General features: G+C 49.4%; 1 protein-coding gene across 1 annotated transcript in view; it reads right to left on the reverse strand.

The window, feature by feature from the left end:
• Positions 1–7,255: 7,255 nt before the first annotated feature.
• The window catches only part of NRIP3 (nuclear receptor interacting protein 3), an 11,962-nt gene continuing 648 nt past the window's right edge, over positions 7,256–18,569 (reverse strand). The window contains exons 2-6 of the mRNA XM_009288899.1: positions 11,975–12,154; positions 11,161–11,243; positions 7,931–8,070; positions 7,457–7,509; positions 7,256–7,357 (exon numbers count right to left, since the gene is read on the reverse strand). Coding sequence (XP_009287174.1) covers positions 7,256–7,357; positions 7,457–7,509; positions 7,931–8,070; positions 11,161–11,243; positions 11,975–12,154 — 558 coding nt within the window. The remainder of the gene's footprint in view (positions 7,358–7,456; positions 7,510–7,930; positions 8,071–11,160; positions 11,244–11,974; positions 12,155–18,569) is intronic.

Here is an 18,569-nt window from a genome sequence, read left to right on the forward strand (position 1 = left end):
AGGAGAGGTGAAAGGAGGTGAGCAGCAAATCAGTGCTGGCCCTGCCACTGCCCGGGGGGGACACGTGGACAGCAGAGGCGAGACACACAGGGCTGAAGCGGCATTAAGAGCTCCCCACCTTCTGCAGATACACCACCTGTTTCTGGGATACTGGGCGGTTTTACATTTAATGAGCACGTAGCTTTGCACCTCTTGCCCTTGTGCGAGCTGATATGCTTTTCTGGAGAGTCCAACCATGTCTCACGGCAGGGGCAGCCACTGTGCCGACTGCTCTCTCACGAGTCCCAGGCATCGATCCTGCCACATTAAAAAAAAGAAAGAAAGTCCCTGCAGCATCTCCCCAGCTAGTTCTCCTGCTGCCGTGGCTTCCTGTTGTTCCTGAACTCCCGGTATTTTTAGGTTGCTGACTGTCTTCACACCCACTTTGAGAGTGATGAAGTCTCATCCTGGGGAAGTGGTGGCAGCACCATTCTAGTAACAAAATCATTAAATCAATTGCCTTTTCAGCAATGCCATCTCTAGTGAAATGTTACCGATACCTACAATGTCATCTCTAGAGTCTGTAGCCTTTCGTCAGCAATGTGGTTGTTAATAGAGGAGGAGGAGACCAGCACATGGCTGAGCTAGCCCCAGCAGTGCACAGCCCATGAAAAAGGGAAAAAAGAGAAAAGTCAGCTTACGAAAAGGAGCAGACTTTCAATTGATGGAAACCCAATACCTCACCTCCATCTATTAAGCAAGCAGGTGATAAAGCAATACAGACCTCAACTGATGTTTGCCCATAAAATAAAACAAGCAATGTACAGCCCTAAACCGTATACGTTTATATCAAAATAAGTCATCTAGTTATTTGCTTCTGAGACATACGAATCAGATTTGTTTTCACAACATGTTGAGCATCACATTATCATCAGCAGAACAGTAATAGAAAAGCCCATAAAAACGACCTCCCTGGAGAACTATTAGATAACAGATTACCCTGCAGATAGCTGTGGAGAGATGCCCCAGCAGGTCTCGTCTAATCAGCTGGTCTGCTGGCAGAGGCAATGAAAAAACATTGGTGGAACTCAACAGGATACAAAATGCATGTGAATAATGTTGCTGTAGGGCTACTCCTGGCAACATCCTCTGACTTTCCACTCGGATCAGCAGCAAGTGCTGCTGCAGAGCAGCCAGACCAGAAGGAGTTAAACTGGATGGTCGGCTCCATAGCAGCTTGGACCGATGTGGAGAGCAAGGTGGTGGGGTCACGGGGAAAGCACCACTCCGCAGCCCCAGGGTGCTCCTCCTCTGCTACTGTCTGCCCATGTGGCCTCGGGTGCATCACTTACAATGAAATGGGAGCCTGACAGCCACTCTCTACCAGCTGTCCAGATCTCTAAAGTTTTCAGTGAGTGTTGATGTCTTAACCACATGGGTCATCTTAATTGCAGGAGCCCAAGCATCAAGATCCTGCACGTTCCACCAACTTTTGAAGCACTGCAATTGGACCTGCTAAGGGTCCTGTTAATGTCTTCCTCTTTGTGCACTTCATCTCTGCTTTAGGCATGACCAAAATGAAGGCAAGACATTGGAGGGCGCAAAGGTGTTTTGTCCCACTGCGCTTTGCTGACCACATGAGCACAAGCGATAGTGCTGGGGAGCCCTTTGGCCAAGGAGCAGCTGGCTCACTTTCCCTTAGGCTGCTTGGGGGTGTTGTGCTTGTCCTCACCTGTGAGGTATTTGTTTGCAGCATGACAGCATTCACCAGCTGGGGCATAAATCATTCAACAAAACCCTCCGCCACCCCTGGGGCTTCTCATAACATCCACTCGCAGTTGCCTTTTTATCTCCTGAGTCCGTCTCATCCCAGATTGTTTCAGGCATTATCCTCTTCTCTGCCCCCAGCTACCTGCCAAGAGGCAGCAGGTCCCTCAGTTGCAGGGCCACGCCTGAGCTTCCTGCAAACCCACATTGGGGAGAGGTTGCCAAAGATGCATAGGCACATGCCTGTGCTGGAGATAAGCAGGAGCAAGCACCCAGGGCTTGCTGAGCTAGTCTGCAACACTCAGCCGCTTTACCATTTACCTCTGTGGCCATGCAAATGCTTGTGTAGATACAGAGATCTGATGTTACTTCCCGTAGTCTATAATGCCTCTGCACTGAGGCAAGCGCCTGTCTCCTGTAGCAGCTGTCCTGTCTTATAGAGCATCTTGCTCACAGGAGCCACCTCTGAAAGGCCACCAGCACCAGGGCTAGCCCTGCTCTGCACAGAGGGGATGAAATTTTGCCCACTGATTTTTCATTTGCGTGTGCTAGGACTCTGCTCTTAGCATCAGGAATAGTCTGAGTAAGTCTAGAAACCTGCAGCAGCTCCAGGAAGCACAAGAAATTATTTTTGCCTGTACGTTTATCCTCCTCATTTTTTCTCCACTTTATTGCTGGAATTCTTTCCGCACTCGGAGAAAGGCAGCCCAGCGCTGAGGAGAGCCACTTTTACTGGGCTTGTAGTATTGCTGCTCCACCAAAGGTTTTTGCTGTGGGACTTTGGGTAAAAGGATAATTTCTCATCAGTAAGAGAGAGATCAACTACTGCTGAAGCAGCCTAAAGCCTACCTGGGCAGAGACAGCAAGTTGCTAAATCCACATTCAAAGCTTTGGGGAAGACCCTGACCTCAGGCTTCTGTTTGTGGTCACATAGCTATTGCACACATGCCTTACCTGTCTTTTGCTCTGACCACTTTCTTTTCCTAGCTTCATAAAGTTTACAAAGTTGCCTTTGTACTCCCCTACACTGGCTGGCATTGCCCCAGCGAGCTAGCCAAACCCGGCAGAAACAAACTCAGCTTTCCAAAGAGTAAAACTCGAAGCAGCACAAGCAGGATCTCACACCTCCTTTGGGAGCGAGATGCATGGCAACAAAAAGCTGGGATTTCAAATGCTCACATTTTACCACAAGTGCCGTGTGCCATTTAGCCTGCCCGGTTAGTGCGTCTCCACTGCCGCTCTCTGTACAGTCCGATGGCAATTCCCAAGAGCAGCACAAAAGCACTGTGGAGCCCCACCAGGGTAAAGAGTGAAATGAACTCCTGTTCTCAACAGAGAAGTGCACTGAAAACAAATAACCAGCATATCCAGTGTACAAGCAAATAAACAGCAATAACAATGTAACTTTATTTAGATTTAATTTGACATTTAGCACAGTAATAAGCACAGAAAGAAAGAACTACCAAAATACCAAACTCATAGCATATAAAATAATCAAATGTATTTCATATTTAGTGAAATATTTCTACACCACATTGGTGGGACTGCCCTGGGCAGCCCAACCCTGTAAATATATATATATAGCTGTGTTATATAAAATACTGTATGTAGAGAAAGCACTGAAACTTATCACCAAAATAGAAAATAGCTCAAAATATGGATAGTTCAGATTTGCTAGTCATACCCAATATTGAAAAGAGGTTCAAACGCACTGCAGGAGATAAAGCTCCAGCTTAGATGCCGTGGCAGGCATGAGATGGCATTACTGGGCACAGACTGGCTAAAGCTGGCAGGAGCCTGGCTCGCAGGACAGGTTCCAGACCTGAGCCAATGGCCACGAGGTGACAAGAGTTACTGGTCCTCGCCCAGGACTGTTGAGACATCTTCTAAGTGGAAATGCCAGTGACGATGGTGCTTGTGGCTGATGCTACGCACCACGGGATGCCTGGGTGAGTGGTGCATTAATGTCTGCAGGGAGGCTTAAGTGCACATGCAGCTGCTTGGATCCCGTAGTAGACCCCTCAGCCCAGCTGAGCCGCGCTGCAGCCTGCGCCTGCCTGGGGCCAAAGGGTGTTTTTGCTAAGTAAGAGCTGCCGGAGCAGCGCTTCCACTCCTGCGGCACGCAGCTGGCCCTTGTGGATCCGGCTGCAGCAGGACTGGCCATTGGCAGATACACAACATCACAAGGATATTATTCTGAATTTTAAAGATGCCTCTTCAGCAGATGACAGTAATTAATTCCCATGAACTTTTAAAAATTTAGAAAGCTGCTTTTGTGCAAGGCGAGGCTCCCCCAAGCAATACCATACGCTTGTCCTGGTCTGCAAGCAAGCAGCATGTGAAGTAGCAACCCTGCTGCTACAGGACAGTAACACCAAATGAAATGTTTGTCCTGGCAAAAACTCCCACCTGCCCTGAGGGTGATCAAGGTTAGTGTTGTACTTAAGATCCCAGGCAATTTGTAAATAGATATAAAAAATATGGCATTTCTGGCAGCAACACTGAAGTCCAAGTGGAGTCGATAACCCGCACCAGCACATAGCCTGGGTGCTGCTGGTGCTTCAGGCTGGGTGCTGGGCGGGCAGGCGGAGGCACCAGTCCTGACAGCAGGGGAGAACCGAGGGCGCATTGGGGCCATTTGGTTCCTGATATATCAATGAGGCTCTGTATCTGCTGCTTTCCAGACAACATACTTTTGTGCTTTTTTGTTGCTTTTTGGCTCAATACAATGATTAATTTTCCTGACTACTCCTGCTAGGAAGGCAGCCGAGACCTGCCCAGAGGATCCCTCCTCGGGGTGTTTCGAGCCCCAGCAAGGCAGCGCCATGATGGGCTGCCCCGTGCCAGCACCAACTCCACAGTGAGCTGGGGGCTGTGGGAGATCACCCTGGGAGCCCTCCCAAACCCTGTTTCTATGCTTCTGCCACGCCACTGCAGAGAAGCCTATAACCCATTAATAATTCCGTAACTGCTCTTTCTCATCGAGCCAGCAGTTGCATCCCTAATTACATGGCAACAATACTATGATAACAGGATGACCTATAATTCCTAGGTGGTATTAGCATTGTGATTTTACTCTGAGTAACTTCCTCATAATGGCCATTTGAATGTGGCAATATCAATTAAGTGAATATAAATGCTTAGCCCCTGGAAAAATCATTAATAAAAATTTCATTCTGATAGCCTCTAATCACAGCTAAATACAATTACTCATACGAGGCCACTATAAAAAGTATTTTTCTCATCAGAAGAAATTAATAAGGTTTTCCCAACTGTTTGTAATAAAGAGGACACTATATAGAAAAGTCCAAAAAATAAGCACACATTTGTTTCTCAAAACTCATAGATAAACATGACAATATCTCTAAATTGCTGGCTACTGAACAGGATTTCATTTAGCTCTACTCAAGCTGTAGCCTAGTATAAATGTTTTCAAAGCAGCGTGCTGCTATTTCATCTGGAACAGCTGCACAGGATTTCTTTGATGTCAAGCTCTTGTGTGGGAACGGTGTTTCAATTTCTTTTTATGCCTCCGAACTGCTGAAACAGGAAGGAAAAGACATTCAATAAAATAGGCTTTCTTCATGGGGAAAAAAAAAAAAAAGCAGCAGCAAAATTTGGCCTTGAATACAGTACCAAGAAATAATTCATCACTGCAGTGGTGACAGAACTACACTATGCCTCTCACATCCCTATTTCAAAGGAGAAAGGGAAAACATTCTGTGGTTTTGCGCTGCAACACAGTCTCCCTGTGGTGCTGTACCAGGTGCTCCCCAGGCTTGTGCGCTGGCAGCACCCGTGGCCAGTGGCTGTCCTGGGCATGCAGTGGGTACAAAGGCGTTCTTGTCCTGACTCCCTGCACTAGTGCATACATCCCTCATGTACTCCACAACGAGCATAAATACAATTAGCTGAGGAAGGTCTACTCCTTTTCCACTCCCACCCAGGCTCCTCGAGCTCGGCAGTGCCCCGCACAGCAGGCTAGAGCTGCACGGGGGCTGCAGGACGTCCAAAATGACTATGGCTGGTCATGACAGGCAGCTAAAGAAGGTGCTGCCCTACATCATTTGCCAAAGATGCTTTCTTATGCAGTGAGCAAACGTTTTTTAGATGGCTGTGTCTGCAGCACTCATCGCTGAGCAGCTAGATTCTGGGCAGTTTTAAGCAGTATTACACTGTATTTAAAAAAAAAAAAAAGCAGCAGCAAAATTTGGCCTTGAATACAGTACCAAGAAATAATTCATCACTGCAGTGGTGACAGAACTACACTATGCCTCTCACATCCCTATTTCAAAGGAGAAAGGGAAAACATTCTGTGGTTTTGCGCTGCAACACAGTCTCCCTGTGGTGCTGTACCAGGTGCTCCCCAGGCTTGTGCGCTGGCAGCACCCGTGGCCAGTGGCTGTCCTGGGCATGCAGTGGGTACAAAGGCGTTCTTGTCCTGACTCCCTGCACTAGTGCATACATCCCTCATGTACTCCACAACGAGCATAAATACAATTAGCTGAGGAAGGTCTACTCCTTTTCCACTCCCACCCAGGCTCCTCGAGCTCGGCAGTGCCCCGCACAGCAGGCTAGAGCTGCACGGGGGCTGCAGGACGTCCAAAATGACTATGGCTGGTCATGACAGGCAGCTAAAGAAGGTGCTGCCCTACATCATTTGCCAAAGATGCTTTCTTATGCAGTGAGCAAACGTTTTTTAGATGGCTGTGTCTGCAGCACTCATCGCTGAGCAACCACAAGCACTGCCTGCGAAGCCAGAGAGGCACATAAGTGCAAATCGCCCTCTCAGGCACCGGGCGCCTGCCGGTTTCGTAAGTCAGAGGCAGGAGCCAGTGATAGGTCTCTTTTTCACAGTGCTCAGCGAGGAGGAGCCCCACGCAGCGCCTGGAAGCAGGGGGATTGCCCTGCCTGCTGCCTGCCTGACTGCAGAGCCAGCCATCACAAGTTACACACGTTTAGGAGGTACCAGAGCGGGCAGTACAGATTTCTCGTTCTATAGGGAGATAAAGCTGAAAAAGTCCAGGACATCAGGAGCAGCTGGCAGAAGGGCAGCCGGGGCAATGCGGGGAGAAGTGGCAACACCGTTATCTCCAGGCAGGATCCCTCTCTCCTGCACTTTGCAAAACATTCATGTGGTTTTATTTGCCTTGCTTCATAAATATTTTCCAGAAAAAGGTTTGTTTGGGAATACTCTCAAAGCAGTGCTCAAGGAGTCTTCCTAGTGACCTCCAAAAGTACATTTGCTAAGGTGTTTCCCTGTGCGTTTTCAGACACCCCCTTTGTTGTACAATGCTTACTGGGAAAAAAGCAGCAAAAGCTGAAAAAGGCTGCTGAAAAAGCCAGGGATTCTGTTTCAAAACTCAATGAGATGATGAAAACAATTTCTGCCAGTGCCGGTGAGCTCTCGCTCGCCTGCAGAGAGGGTCTGGGAGCTCCTGCGTGGCCGTGCCGGAAGGCACTGTCATCAGGCTCAGCAGTACACACGCAGCTCAGCTCCCCAACCAACTTACTGCTCTCCTGCCGCAGCGCTGCCACTGCCCACAAATGGGATTTCTTCCCTGTCCGTCTTCCCCAGAACAAGATGGTGCTTCTCCATGTTTATGACACACTGTAGAGAATAAATGCCTTTAGGTAAGAGAGAAAGCTGCAATTCACAGTGGTCCCAGCTCCCCCAGCATGGGTAAAAGCCCTGCTGGAAAACCCCTACCTTGAGAGATTTAAGTGTCTGCAACCCAAAGGAGAAGGGTTTCTCATTGTCTTCTGAAAAATAGGAACATTCAGATTTATACATTCAAAAAGTTCTCCCATGCTTTTTGTCAGTGACTCCACCCTTCCTTCATGGCTGCTCTGCTAAATAAAACCCTGTTTATAAAGGGACTGAGTTACTCCAGAGAGGTGCGTGATCAAACAAGGGCAGGCGGATGTGCCTGCAGGGAGACACGGTGGTCGCTCCATCAGCACAGCAGAGCGCGAGCCTGGTGCCGCCAGCACAGCCCTGCTGAATGCATCCCCCCTCCCTCCCTCCCTCCCTCTGAAGCACCAAACAGGGACATTTGCCGCAGAAAAGCAGTATTTATTTTAATTTTAACGTGTTTCTGAAGCTTCATTTTTCCCCCTGGGTTAAGAGGGAATAGAGCTCCAGCCCATACGCAGAGGACCAGAGGAGCGCACACACACTCACCCACGATGAGGGCAGCGCACTCCACGGGGACCGCTCCCACTGTGAGGGCAAGGCACTCGATCCGGCCGATTGCCCTCACTTTGTACGGCAATGAAACCATCTCATCTTCGCCAGGGAGTGCTTTGAGATACTCCTTTAACCTGTGTATTGAAAACACTTCTGACATGAAACGGCCACGGTTCGGCTGCTCCGGCAAGGAGCAAACGGCATTTGGAGGGTACTTACAACTGAAGTGCTCTTAGCTTGCTCGTATTACCACGCCGTTATTGGAAGGCTGCTTTCTTGGCAGGTTTTCTGTGATGCTCTGCATACAGCCAGCAGCCTACACCCACATCAGACCATAGCACGACCCACGACGCAGCCCTGGGACTGCGTCAGCCCTTGCCCCAAGCAGAGCTCCTTACTGGGTTTTGCTTTTCACCTGAGAAATCTTTTTTCCTACATTTCCTCAAGACTTGGGGAAGCTGCTGATCTAAAATTGCTTCTAATGCAGTGCGGGTGTAAGGAAGGGATACTCCACCCCAGCTCCCACCTGTGGAGCCACCGACACCGTGTCCCCATGCCTCACAGCTGGGGCAGCACACACAATCCACGCTCGTTAGCACGTGCTGCTGCTGGGTTTAGTCAGAGGAAATGGGGACAGATCAATCACATTCAGCCTGAGAAAAGGAAAAAAGGGTGTCAGGGATATCTCAGGTACAGTTGTTTCTTCTATCCACACCCCATGAACTAGTCCAACAACACTGATTAATTATTTAGCTTCAGTTTCTCTTTTAAACTGAACGAGAATCTAATGGAAAGGCAGTTCAAGGCGGTGATCTCTCCCTCGGATAAAAGCTGTATTGCTTTTTGACTGTTTGAGGTACCTTTCTGCTGAGCTGCATTGCAGCAGTACATGTGTGTTTGTGTCTGTCCAGCTGTCCTGGGGGGAACCATCCCCCCTCAGAGACAGAGGCCCCGGGTCTGAGGTGGAGATTGCCCACACCATTTAGCACAGGTACAAGGACCAGGAGAGGTAGCAGAGAGAAGGAGCTGGATCCCCTCTGCCGCTTTCCTTAAAAAGCAGTGGGAACATATCAAGAAGTTTATGAGCTCCTTGGCCTTGAGCTAGCTTTACAACTGAGACTGACCCAAGGACGATGGATAGCACGTGGGCAATGCATGACTGAAAGCTGGCCAGGAAACTGAAGCGAGGTGAGGAGAACCACTGATGCATGATGCAGTGACACATCTTGGAGTTGGGTTTGAAAGTGGAAAGTCCCCAGCAGTGTGCAGTGACCAGAGCGGCTCATGTAACAGCTGCACACCTCCGCAGGGGATTTTTTATGCTGCAGCAACCTGCGAGCTAACCCCACTGCTTTCCTCAGAGGCGAGGGGAAGAGCTCAAATGGCACCATGACAAGATGCAAAAAGATTTTTTAAAAAGAAGGGAAAAATAGAGCCTGTGCCTTGGGCACACACACGCTGCTTTTAGGCACTGAGCCCCCAGAGACCACAGCAGTAGGGCCCATCCCCAGAGCCGCTGAGCCTCAACTGCAGGCAGCAGCACCCAGCAAAGGACACTGCGGGGCCCCTCCTGCCCTGGCAGAAACAAGAGCAAAATCACCTAGCACGCCTCTTCCCTGCTGTTTTCCAGGGCTAGGTTTAAACAAAATTTGTGTTTTATCATTGCCACACGCGCTGGACTGCTTTGAAGTAAAACGTCCTGGAGCTGTGCCTGTTGTCGCATGGGACCTACCACAGTGACGGCAGAGCAAGCCAGGCATCAGAGCCCTGGTTTTAACCCATTTGGTTAATCTGGCTTTAGCTTTTGTTCCTGCAAACACAAAGAGCAAAGGAGCTGCAGGAAGCTGCCTGCAAGGCAGCCCTGCCTGCTCATGCCTCGGCTGGCAGCACATGCAGGACGGGGTGTCGCCCTGGCTGCACTGTCTGCCTGCACACGCAATGTGGCTCCTGCACACCTCAGCGTCCATGGGTCCCACCTAGCAGGAACCAAAGCTCGCTCATCGCTGATGAGTAACACTGGGGAGGGACATGGGCCTTTTAACTGCAGCTGTCCGGCTGATGGCTACAAAAGTGGTCTCACTCAAATCAGGAGGGAAGCCCCATAACCTGAGAGCAGAAACTGGCTCTAACCTATTTCTTAAGTGCTCTTTGACAGGCAGGACTGCTGAAGCAGATTGGTGCTGCAAAAACTACATGGGAGACGCATGAGTAACAGAGAGCAGACAAACTATCACAGAGCATTGCTGTGCAACTCAGATGTATTGAGCAGCCAATACGGCATCTTGCAAGATGAGACCCCTCCAAATGCACTGTTATCATCTGTAAGTTAGGCTGAGCAGCTCCACAGTTTGTGACAAGTTTGTAGTAAGCACAGCCACCTTCCAGCCACTAAACACTGTTGTGCAAAGTAATTACTGTCTGGACAGAAAACAGGCACCATTCATTCAGGGCCATGCAGTAGTGTTCAGGGAGCAACTGCAGTTGGTTTTTGCATAATCACTGCAAGTCAGCGATAAAAAGCAATGACTCCATGGGAATAAAGTGCCCAAATCTCCTCGATACCGTGTGAGCTGATGCCTGCTCCTGCTCCTCGGAGAACAGCTGGAGTTTTGCTGCAGATGGCTGGCAGTCAGCTCTCTAACACTATGTAAATACATTTCCTTTCCCTTCAACCGGGAGAAATTTGTTATTGGGAGTAGCATCAGACACCAAATTTTGAGCACAATGCATGTACACAACTGCACAGCTGCTTTACACCCAGTGCTGGGGCCAGCAGTGCTGCAGCCACCAGCAGGAGCACGCCCAGCAGCCAGGTCCCTGCCTAGCAGCGGGGACCTGCAGGGCTGGGCTGGGCTGACCCAGCCCCACGCCTGCCCCAGGGACACGGAAGGCCAGGAGGGGTTTCGGCTATTTCACAAGGCACTGAACGACAAACAGGCAGGCACTGAAAAAATACAAATGCATCCAGCCCTCCAAAGGGATCTACTCAGGGGTGAATAGGTTGGTACAAGTGGCTTTCTATTTCAGCTCCCTGCAAGGACATTTAAGAATAAGCCAGGATTTGGTTGCAAGAGGAGGCTCAGGGGTTTTCCTGGGCACAGCCCAAAGCACTCCCTTCCAGAATGGCCATTGCTGGTGTGAGTGAAGCCCCAGCCCCCGGAGCGCTGCCTGTGCTGCCAGGTGCCACAAGTTCCCACAAAACAGAAATCCAGCTGGATATTTACCCTAGCCTGTCCAGGCAGGCAGATGACATGAGGTTGTGCTGTGAGCCGGTGTCCACCACGGCCTTCAGCTCCTTCCCCGCACACTGCAAGAGCAAGCAGAGATGGGAGACGATGCATGGGATGCGGGATGAGCGCAGGGTGTCCGGGGTCTCCGCTCCGCACACACCGGTCCCTGCCGAAACGCCAACATCTCCTTGCACCAGCCCGTCCCTGCTCCACCGCACGCACAGTGCCCGCAGGGTATCACCTTGACCACCCCAGCCACCCAAGAGTTGGCTCTTGAGCTGCTTTTTGAATAAGGTGGTGCTACTAAACAATACGGTGTTGGGTCCTGAACACTTCCTGGCAGCATTTGCCCCTGCAGAGAGCAGAAGGGGCAGCCGCAGGCAGGAGGGGATATTGTGGAGAGGAGGAAATACAAAAGAGCGTGGGGGTAAGGAGGAGAAATGTAAAATTACTCTTGGGGAAAGAAAAGAGGGATGGCATTTGAGGAAAACAAATAGGCTGTGAGCACAGGGATTTGCCACGGATAATTACTCCTCAGCGTTTCAGCATGCTGCCCCAGCCTGGCTATTCCCTCCGCCCTGATGTCCAAGGGAAGACATCCATCAGACCAGTTTTCTCTGTGATACCCAGGTGGGTGTCCGTGCCACAGCAGTCCTGAGCTGCAGAGGGAGAGCATCCCCACGGCTGTGACAGCCCCGGTGGAGTGCAACCCTAATCAGGAAACATGGAGAACAAGAGCACAGCTTGAGGCTGTCAGAAATAAAATTTTGGGGGAAAAAAGACCAGAAGGCTGGGGAGGGACTATTACCTGGCAGCTCACCACTATGAGCTCCTCGTCCTCCGTTTTCCCTGAGCTTCCCAGTTTGGTTTGATTCAGCTTGTTGGTCTGCGCTGAGATATCACTTTTCAGAGTCCAGCTGCCTCGGCTGCTTCGTAATTTTGATAAATTTGTCTCCATCAGGCGCTTCTGCAGGATATTATGTGGTTGCTTTAAGAAAAAACACACACAGAAGAGCAGGGTGAAGTCAGAGGAAAGCCACAAAGTGACCTGCATCACCAGCCTGCTTGTGGTGCCTGCAGGCCAGCGCTGCTCTTGTGGGAGGGATGCCCTAAAGTCTCACTCTCCCTGATTCCCAAACTACACGTACTCTTCCTAGCCTACATCTGTTTGCTCTCCTGCCAGCTCTGGCTTACCTGGCTTTGACTAAAGAGAACTACTTTGTATTGGCAAGGGAATAATCCTTTCAAAATATTAACCAGAATTTGGAGGGATGCCTTTCTTTTTCCAAACTCAAGTTCAAGGTTTGATTTCATATAGGAATCAAAACAAGTCAGGCTTTTCCAAGCTAGTGTTTCAGCTGCAATTGCCTTCATCTGTTGATAAGGATATCGGGAATTCCGCAGTGATGTGAAAAGTTAAGAGGTAACAAATTACCTTTCCAATTACACACACCACCTAAGTATGAAAAAGGTGTATGGACTTACTGAATGAACACAGATGCTTTCATTGAGCACTGGCATGGCTGGCATAACCTGTGTCCAGCCTCCACCTGTGGCAATGCTCTTTGCATTAATTGACCCAGAATTTAAGAAGCTGATTTGGGTGTCTGTGCATTGGCTTTTACAGGTGCAAGTGAACAAGGCACAACTGCAAGAAGGAGCTACAGATGGTGTCTATTGTCAGACCTGGTCTGGCCTTTAGCTCAGAATTTGATCTAAAATTGCCCTGTGTCTCTCTTCCCTCCGCATTTGTATTTAGCTGCTAAGGGTGAGTAAATGGGACCAATCCTGGGTGCCATGCCACAAGGGGGAAAGGAGAGGAGGGGAAGAGAGAAGAACATCTGAGGTAGGTAGGTAGGTATTCTCCTGGGAACCCCCAACGCTTCGTATGGCGGCTTCTCGCTTTCTCTGTCATTTCCATTTGCTCTGTGAGAAGCATGTTGCCTCTCAAAATCTCCTCCAACTGCTTTCCCAAAAGCCTTTTTATGTTTAATGTTCGTCACGGATGGATGCACATACTCTGCTGGAGGTGAAATGACTCTGCTTGATTATCTGCTCATTTCTCTGCCTGGCTAATCTCCCTCCGCATTACTGCCCTTTCCTTCTGATTTTAATTTGTCTGCAGTGAGACCTTCTTACTCGTTTATTCCTGAATTTTTGCATTCATATTAAATATGCCTGTGTGTCTGCAGAGACATCTAAACCAGCAAACCTCCTCATCCCGAGGGAATTTCAATGGGATCAGGATAACTCAGGGAACCACGGCCCGAGGTTTTCAGAGTTGGCCAGCACGCACCTTTGTCCACAGCGCCTTGTCTTTAAAATAATCTGTGTGGCATGTTAAATAACAGCACTTACAAAAGGCTAATGCAACTTGGCATCATCCTAAAATAACTGCAACCACATTAGTGCTTCAGATCCTGCTGTAGGCATAACACGGGCGGTTAAACTAGACCCGACTGATGAAATTGGGTAGATGCAGCTAACACCAGTGGTCACTGGGACACAATCTCCTTTTTTCCCCCACTTTTCACTGTTCTTACTTCTTCATACAACCTGCGACTTGAAAGGAAATAAAATTTCATTACCATTTTTGGTTGCAGGTGCTATGTCTGACCAGCATGCTAGAGAGCATGCCCTGTGTAAAGGTGATAACGTAGCTGCGCTCCCAACGATGGGGAGAAATCAGATCCGACATTGTGCTGTCTCCTTCACGCACAAGAAGTAACAAAGCTCCAGCACTGTTCTGGTGACCACCACCTTCCCAGTGAGACTGAACAGCAGAAACCAGTATTACTTAACTAGATTAAAGGCAGGCAGACTGGCTCCACTAGTAATGGACCCTGTGCTGAGGGACAAGCAAATCAGTTTGGAGGTGAGGGCTCCCTTACATGAGGCAGAAGCCGTAGGTGCACAGTCAGCACTGTGATTACCTCCAAGGCTCCTCATCTGAGGAAAATGCAAACCCTGGCTTGCTGACAGTGGATGGCACGTCCTTCTTACCCTTTATGTTTGCCTGCAACTCAGGCACACATCTGGAGGACTAATTCTTCACATCATCAAAAAAAACAAATGAGGGGATAGGGGACTGGAGAAGTAGATGGGTCAAGTTCCCAGCTGGCCAGAAGACAGCCTGTCGCACAGGGGTCACCTCCTCGCGCCCAGCCCTGCTCAGCTAGGACCGAGAGAAATTTCTGAATGGCATCATCCAGGACCGTCTGGGTGCTCTTCTGATCTGCCTGGCCTCAATCACGTTGCCAAATACCTTTGAAAGAACAGGCTGGAGAAGAACAAGTCACCAGCACACTCATCGTTGCTATTTTAACTGCCATCTACCCTTGATTTAAACCTAAATTTTTTTTACTACAAGTTCTCCTGTGGATTGTTAACCAGTTACATATGTGGGTTTTCTCAGGCCCTGGTTTTATGAATCCTATATGGGATCCATCACCGAAAAGAAAAAATCCAGCACTCAGTGAACATGAGTTACCACCACAAACGGGACTGTCTTTTGTTGACGCTTGCTCTTCTGAAAGCCGCAGTGAATCCTGCCTTCGGGGGGACAAATGTTGCTTACGTTGTGCTCCAGTACAGAAATAGTCTAGCAAGAGGGGGCTGAAAAGGTTCCCTGCAGCACCATCCTGTCTCAGGCTATTAATTAGTTTGCTTTAACTTGTATTTCCCTTGACTCTCGTATGCAACAGCGTGAGGGATGTTAGTCACGGAGATGACTCAAGTGATGGATACATACTTGGTAAACAGATAACGTGCCAGGGGACATTTGCAAACGCACAATTTGCTGGAAAACTGCAAGCAGACCATGTCTGGGAGGGAAGGAGAGGAGGACAACCTCCTTGTGACAGCAATGGGGAAGGCAGCCGTGTTCTCCCTCCAACGCGGGCCGGCCACACAGCCAGGACCGGTGTTTGAAGTAACCCAGATTATCTGGTACTGTTTTTCTATGCATCACACAAAACTGTTGAAAGTTTTATAAAAAAAATAAAATGTTACATACCATTGTGTAAGTGCAAAAAAATGTTATTTCCTAGTATTGTTCAGTACAATATAAATACAAACCAAAATTTTTTTAATAAGATATCTCCCTTTCCATCCCTGAAACTTTGCAAAAACCTATAATCCCCTAACAAAGTCACGGTAGAAACCTAAAAGAAGTGAGTGGAGACACCAGCTATTGCTGAACCTATTTACCACTGTCTGTCAAAACCACAAATAATTCTGTCCAGTTTTGTTCCTGTCTAAATTAGACAGGAACTTGCTTATAAATTATAAGCAAGTGCATCGCTGCAGCTTGCAGTATCCATCTCTCTGGCAGGTTTCCCACTATTTTGGCTTCTAGATCTGGGGATAACAAGACCCGTCAACAACAGTTTCACGCAAGTGGAGATGAAAATCAGGGAAGATGCCAACTCCTCCCCTCCCCAAACCCATCTCAGGAGGTTTGCCCTCTCTTCTGTACCTAGACAGTAGAAAAAAGGAGTTTTAACACACCAACAGAGCTCGTCCCACCAAATAACCAATTTCTCTCTCTTCTTCCCATCCTTCATCCAAATTCACCTCTTCTACCAGCAGCCTGTGCTTGCGTGCTGTCAGCCCCTCTCGCAAGGGGGTGAGGCGGGACAAGAGATGCCCCCTGCTCTCCTGCACCCCCTGGGTGCCCAGGCAGCGGCCAGGTCTCTGACCAAGACAGTGCACGTAACATCAAAGTTTTTTGCATTTTAACCAAGACACAACAAACTCTGGGGAGTGCACAGTGGGAAAGCGGGGAAAACTGAATGCACTGCAATTAACTGCAATGTTGCACCAGCTACAGGAGCAGGGGATGGGGCCACAGGGGCACCCAGAGCTGCGTTGAGGACCTGGGCACCCAGGGGAGGCTCTGAGGGCATTTTGGGAGGGGGAAATGCTTTTTTTTGTTGTTTGTTACTCTTTGTAACTTTGGTTCCCAGCATGTAAATTGATGCAGGACTGTTTTGCCAACGGCCAGCACGCCCTGCCCAAGCCAGGCAGGGGGTCACAGTTATGGTGTCAGAAAGACCAAATCCCGGCTAACGACCACCTCATGCCAATTTTCTGGGCTTCGGGGAGGAGGCTAATAGAGAGGCATCAAAATAAAACCATTTCTGCTCTGTATATCTAGCCCTACATTTGCCAAAACCAATGTATGCTATACTATAGTTTGATCTCATACTAGGCAAACAAAGTGGAATACGTAAAGGGAGCAAGGAGCTAGAAGAGTTCGGTCCAACCCAGAATAATACACTGAAAAATATCAGAGGCTTAACATAGATAATTATAACAAGTATTTATCAAACCTGCCTATACAGGGCATCACCAGGAGAGACGCTTTGGGAGCTGAGTAACAGCACACAAGCTGGGGGACACCAGCACACCCACCCCAGTGACCTGCTGCTGCCTCGCTGTGTGCAGCACCCCCTTCACTGCAGCCAAAAGGAAGGGGATTTCTCCCCAGAATCGGAACGGTTGCTGCCAGCTGTCACCCTGACAGACAAGGTCTGTCCTCACCACCTGTCCCCGTCTCTGGGGAGCTGTTACCTCCTCTCTTCTCCTGCTGAGACTGCTGGAAAACCCCCCACGGGAAACCCTGCATTAATAATGCCAGTCACGTCAAAAAGCCCTTCCACCCACGTCACCACAGCTGTCATGCAGCTTTAGACACGAAAATGTGCTGCTTTGTTAGGAGGTGTGCAGTTAACACAAGAAAGATGTGCAAATGCCCTGGGCAAAGACCCCTGATGCCCTGGGCCTCCTGACCACGCAGCTCAACCCCTCTGGACCTGGACCTCTCAGTTTGGGGCCATGCCAAGGTGGGGTCCCACATTTTGGAGGCTCTTGGTGCTTCTCCAGTCTCAGAGATGCACAATCTCCCACTCCTCCTGAGGACAACTCAGGAGCATGGGCAGCCACGGCACCGGGGAGACACGGTGGTTCCTCTTGAAGCGATGCTCACTGCTGTCCCGGCCATGTGTGGTGTGAGCATGGCGGTGCTGGCAGTGGTGCTTCGCTGCAACATGACCCACTGCAACAACTCTGAAATTCACGGCATCTTCTCTGGGGCCATGGGAATGGGCCTGAGGACGTGCCAGTGCTGTTGCTTTGAGGACTCCCCATAGATCCCATGGGGCAGGAGGCTGTGGCCAAGGCAAGACCTGGCCACATGTGCCCACTGTCCCATCACCCCTCGCTGTGGCATGGGGACAAGGTGGTTTTGCAGTGGGGTGGCCCATACCAGCTCAGTTCTCACCCCATCCCTGGCCAGAGACCCACCACAGCCAGGGCAGCACACCTCTGCCACGCTGCACCTCCTTTTTGTCCTTGGAGGGGATCAGGAGCTGTGGCTTTGGCACATCCCTGGAGAGACACCCCCCCCCATGCAGACCCTCCTCACAGGGGCTGTGGGTGCAGCAGAGGTGATACTGCAGCCACGGCTCAGCTGGCACGGGCACAGGAGCAGGGAGGAAACCTTGGGTGATGTTTCTGTGACCAGGGCTGTGGCAAGGAGCCCCATGCTCTGCCCCTGGTGCTGAGGCCAAACATGGTCCTCACTGCTGCAGGGACAAGGACTTCAGTGCTCAGTGCCCCTGGCTCCTGCTACCTGTTACCTCTCTCACCTGGGCAGACCAGAAACCCCTGTCATCAGGGTCTCAGCCCCGCACACTCTGGGTCGCTGAGCCATGACATGTTATTTAGACTCTGCAGATAACAGTAATAACACCACCATCATGCTCTGAAAGGCACTTTGTAGTTCCCCGAGAGAGCTGCTGTTCAGTGGTGACCAGGAAAGCTCCTTCCAAGCTTTTGCCTGGGCAGGAGCTTCACTCCCTACAACTGCAAAACATTTGGGACGTCAAAAAAATCACCTCCATGCACACTGCAGAGAACAGCCAACTCATTCCACTTATCTCAGCCAGGCAGAGACAAGCCTAGCCCAGCTGAGCAGGAAGGCTGTGACAGAACAAAACTACCCCACTAAAAATAAAAAGATTCACTTTTTTCAATGAATCTGTATCAAGCATTGAAAGAAGCAAATACTGTGTGTTGCAAGGTGCAAGAGTTTTGCAACAATTGGGAAAAAAAAACGTAAAGGAGCTTTCCTCGGTAGGATGTATTTTCTAGATTTTGCTCCTTACATCAGAACTTTTGATACTGCATGTAAGTATCATTTCCCATTAGAGATAGCTCAAACATTTGTGCACATTAGTATTTAGAAATGCTCTCCAGCCCCTGGACACGATGAAGAATATTGTATGTCAGCTACAGGATCACATGGATCATGGCATATGTAAATATGTAAAACCTAGAATTATGTGTCTTCATTTAAAAAAAAAAATATGCATAAGCCTTTATCAAAGTGTAATCTCGGC

The sequence above is a fragment of the Aptenodytes forsteri genome, unplaced genomic scaffold, assembly GCF_000699145.1.
Source record: "Aptenodytes forsteri isolate BGI_AS27 unplaced genomic scaffold, ASM69914v1 Scaffold8, whole genome shotgun sequence".
Taxonomy (NCBI): domain Eukaryota; kingdom Metazoa; phylum Chordata; class Aves; order Sphenisciformes; family Spheniscidae; genus Aptenodytes; species Aptenodytes forsteri.